At 38.7% G+C, this 4,454-nt stretch overlaps 1 protein-coding gene across 1 annotated transcript; it reads left to right on the top strand.

Annotated features, from left to right (window-relative positions):
• Positions 1–1,520: 1,520 nt before the first annotated feature.
• Positions 1,521–2,832, top strand: LOC135229531 (olfactory receptor 4A8-like). Its single transcript, XM_064279045.1, is given in 2 exon segments — positions 1,521–2,222; positions 2,224–2,832. Coding segments are annotated over 2 exon segments (840 nt in total). The 5' UTR covers positions 1,521–1,964; the 3' UTR covers positions 2,806–2,832.
• The last annotated feature ends 1,622 nt before the right edge of the window (positions 2,833–4,454 follow it).

Below are 4,454 nucleotides of genomic sequence, written 5' to 3'. Positions count from 1 at the left end.
TTTCATTTTCTACTCTTTAGGCCTCCATCTGATGCATGGGTACAAGTTTTTCCTTTTTTTCTGCTTAACTGTCATCAATATACATACCATGATAGGTAGATATTATGACACATATGCAACAAAATAGATAATTCTTAAAATGTAGTTTTATTCTATGCCCAAAATGTGTGTCTGTGAGTTATAGGTATATAATATTCTTTTTATAAGTAATACACTTATTACTAATGTGACAAAGATCCAGATGATTTGTTCTGATCAAATGTCCATAGAGAAACATTCAAGAGCAATAGTAAAAAGCTATGATTTTTTGATTCTTCATCAGGATCCAGAGCGTGCTCTAGGCACTTTACATGTAAAAACACACACACAAAAACTTCAGAGATAGATACGATTGGTTTCCCCATGCACAAATTATGAAACTGAGGCACAAAGAGGTTTATGAAGTTCCTCAGGGTCACTGGGATATTAATTGGGGAAGGGGAAATTCCTACACAGACAATGTTGCTCTGTAGTGCACATTAGTCATCACTGTGCTGTGCTCTCTCCTCAAGGAAGCCCTGGGCTGTACAAAGGCGCACACTCAGTGGGAAACCTTACCCAATATTTGGCCACAGTAATGATCCAATTCCAACACCGGCAAGCATTTTTAAAGTAACATCAATGAGCTTGGAGATTGTTGTTTAATTAAAAATATACAAATAGAAGTACCCAGCAGAATAAAATAAGTTGGGATTTCACTGATAGTATGAAAGACAGTAGGTCAAAGAAGGATTCTAAGATCATCTATTTAATCCTTTATTTTCCAGTGAGTGAATTGAGACAGACTTGTGACTAAATTTAGAAAATCACTAAAGCTCATGCTTTCCTACACTGAGTTTGGTCTTTTCCTTTGAGTATGTTCCTTTTTGGAAACTTGACATTGAAGTTCCTAATTGTGTCCACTATCAGTGCCTAAGAAGCATTATACATAAAACCCTGTTCCATTGTCCTCTACTTCTCTTTACAGTTTCTATTTTCTCCCCCATTACTGCCCAGCTTACCCCCAATTGGTTTGAAAATACTGGCTGTTAATGTTCTAGTTGGTAACCATTATGTGGCAGTTAACTTCAGTTAAAAATGTTTGCTTAAAATAGAGATCATATTGTAAGGGCACTCACCACAAATACTACCAAATCAAAGTACTGACTGTATGTCACTAGTGTATAGAAGTGTGTTGAGTTGTGGGACAAGCAAAGAGGAAATGGAAAGCATTGTGGATCCTTAAGACTATGCCCAAATAATTGCTACAGGGAATAATGTGCAAAAAATTTTATAGTAATCTGATACATTTCGAAGTCCAGGCTCTTCAAATTTAGTGAGAGATTCATAAAGACTGAACAACCTTTGAGGCAGGAAGATCCAAACTTCTAATAGTGGAATATCATAATATTTCGTGAGATATTCCCGAAGTGGGGTTATTTTTGGTGCTATATAGATCATACTGTAAAGGGACTCACAATAAAGATTACCAACTCTAAGTACTGATTCTATGTCAATTTAATTATCTTCGCCACCAGAGAATAAGTTTCTTGAGAGCAGACATCCTTCCCCTCTTTGTCATGCAGACCTCTATATCAAGTACTGTCATGTTTAAAAAAAGAAATACTAAATGAATGAAAGACTGTTGGGCCTCTGACTTATTTATAGAAGATCCACTAAGATTTAGAGATAGAGTTTGTCTATTGTAGGCCCAATCCAGTCATCTGAGAAGAACTAGAATTGTTAAGGGTAGGCATATTTGAATCTTTGGAAGAGAATCTCAGTAGACATTTGTCAATGTTTCTTATGTATAAGCCACTGTAGAAAATAAATGGTGCAGAAGTGCTCCATGACCTAATGGACATACTCATAATTGTCTTCATGATTTCATTACAGGTTTGTTCTCCTGAGCTCCCATCTCTGAAACAGGTCTTACAGAAGAGTAAATGGGACACAGAAACAATGTAACAGAATTTGTCCTCCTGGGACTCACTCAGGATCCTGAGGGCCAAAAAGCATTATTTGTCATGTTTTTGCTCATCTACATTGTGACGATGGTGGGAAATGTGCTCATTGTCATGATCATTATTGTTAGTTCCTCCCTGAACTCCCCCATGTACTTCTTCCTTGCCTGTCTGTCACTAATGGATGCTGTTTATTCCACTGACATTTCTCCCAAAATGATCGTAGACTTACTCTATGATAAAAAAGACTATTTCCTTCCCAGCTTGCATGGGCCAGCTCTTCATAGGACACGTATTTGGTGGTACTGAGGTCTTTCTTCTGGTGGCAATGGCCTATGACCGCTATGTGGCCATCTGTAAGCCACTGCATTACTTGACCATGATGAATCGACAGGTTTGCATTCTGTTGCTGGTGGCGGCCTGCGTTGGAGGATTTTTGCACTCTGTGGTTCAACTTCTCTTTGTGTACAGCCTCCCCTTCTGTGGCCCCAATGTCATTGATCACTTCAGCTGTGACATGTACCCGTTATTGGAACTTGCTTGCACCGACACCTATTTTATAGGCCTCACTGTTGTTACCAATGGTGGAGCCATCTGTATGGTAATTTTTATCCTTCTACTAATCTCCTACGGGGTCATCCTAAGCTCCCTGAAGACTCACAGTCAGGAAGGGAGGCACAAAGCCCTGTCTACCTGCAGCTCCCACATCACAGTGGTTGTCCTCTTTTTTGTCCCCTGTATTTTCTTGTATGTTAGACCTGTTTCCAACTTTCCCATTGACAAATCCATGACTGTGCTGTATACAGTTATCACTCCCATGTAGAATCCTCTGATATACACCTTGAGAAATTCTGAGATGAAAAATGCTATGGAAAAAATCTTAAGTAAAAGGTTAACTACAGATAGAGTAAAAATGTGTACCCACACTGAAAATATCATTGCTAATTCTAAAGCAAGAAATAGGCAATAAATGATCACAATGAACGATTAAGTCAATCAATGGATTCTCTATGAATACTTCACTTTGTTAATGTAAAGACATCCAAAATGTAGAATAAATTACTCTTTGACGTTAGAATTAAACTAATAGAGTTATTCTGGAGGCTAGATAAAGGGCATATATATTTTTAATGTTATAAATAAAAATAGGAGGCTGAGCCAAGATGGCAGAATAGACAGGCACTTCCAGCGAGCCCTTTTTACAACAAAGACCAGAAAAAGAAAGTGAAACAAGTATATTTGTGACAAGCTGGGAGCCCTGAGCTTCAAAGACAAGCTTAGAAAATGAACTGCCCATTAAACAAGGTCTTCACCTACCCACATCAGAGACCTAAGGACTCGTAGCTCCACTCAGGTCGCCCTGCCACCCATGACAGGGGTCCAAGGATAACTGGTACCTCCCAGTCCTTACAACAAAAAACTTTGGGTGCCCACGTTCCAACTTCAGAGCCCACCCACTGCACGCTCTAGGGAATAGGGACGCACTTTCCTCAGAGACACTCGTAGGTTGGTTCTCAGCCCTCTACCTTGTTCAGAGTGTGACCCCCTCCTGCAATCAGATTCTGGTACATACACTAATCACGCTGCCCCTCTAAGGCTGTAGGACAGAGCCTGTACCACACACTTGATGGTCAGCTACCTGGAAACCTGAGCTGAATTCATACAAGAAAAGCAAATAGGTTCCTAGACTGATACACTTCATAACAGCTCTAGCCATCTGGGGACAGGACATCAGAACTCCAAAGGCAAAAATAATCAAGCTAGCTCACTCAAGTAACCCATTTGGGTATATCAAAACAAAACAAAGCAAGAACCTACAACACAGTCAACAAGCACAAACTAACACAATAACTTATAGATGGCTTCGAGACAACAGTCGATATCAAGTCACATAAAGAAACAGACCATGATCACCTCAACAGGCTCTCAAAACAAAGAATCCAGGGATCTTCTAGATGAAAGTGCATTCCTGGAATTACTACATGCAGAATACAAAAGTTTAATATACAGAACCCTTCAAGACATCAGGAAGGAAATGAGGCAATACACAGAACAAGCCAAGGAACACACAGATAAAGCAAGTGAAGAAATTAGAAAGATTATTCAGGAACATAATGAAAAGTGTAATAAGCTGGAAAAATCCATAGACAAACAGCAATCAGAAATTCAGAAGATTAACAATAAAATTACAGAATTAGACAACTCAATAGAAAATCAGAGGAGCAGAATTGAGCAAGTAGAACCTAGAATTTCTGAACTTGAAGATAAATCACTTGGCACTGATATATTTAAAGAAAAATCAAATAAAAGAACTTTTAAAAAATGAAGAAACCTTAAGAATCATGTGGGACTCTATCAAGAGAAACAACCTACTAGTGATTGGAGTACCAGAACAGGGAGGAATAACAGAAAATACAGAGAAAATTGTTGAAGATTTGTTGGCAGAAAACTTCCCTAATATTGTGAAAAACG

The sequence above is a fragment of the Loxodonta africana genome, unplaced genomic scaffold (assembly GCF_030014295.1).
Source record: "Loxodonta africana isolate mLoxAfr1 unplaced genomic scaffold, mLoxAfr1.hap2 scaffold_34, whole genome shotgun sequence".
Classification (NCBI taxonomy): domain Eukaryota; kingdom Metazoa; phylum Chordata; class Mammalia; order Proboscidea; family Elephantidae; genus Loxodonta; species Loxodonta africana.
Note: the sequence above shows the minus strand (reverse complement) of the source record. Positions and strands in the feature narration are given on the sequence as shown.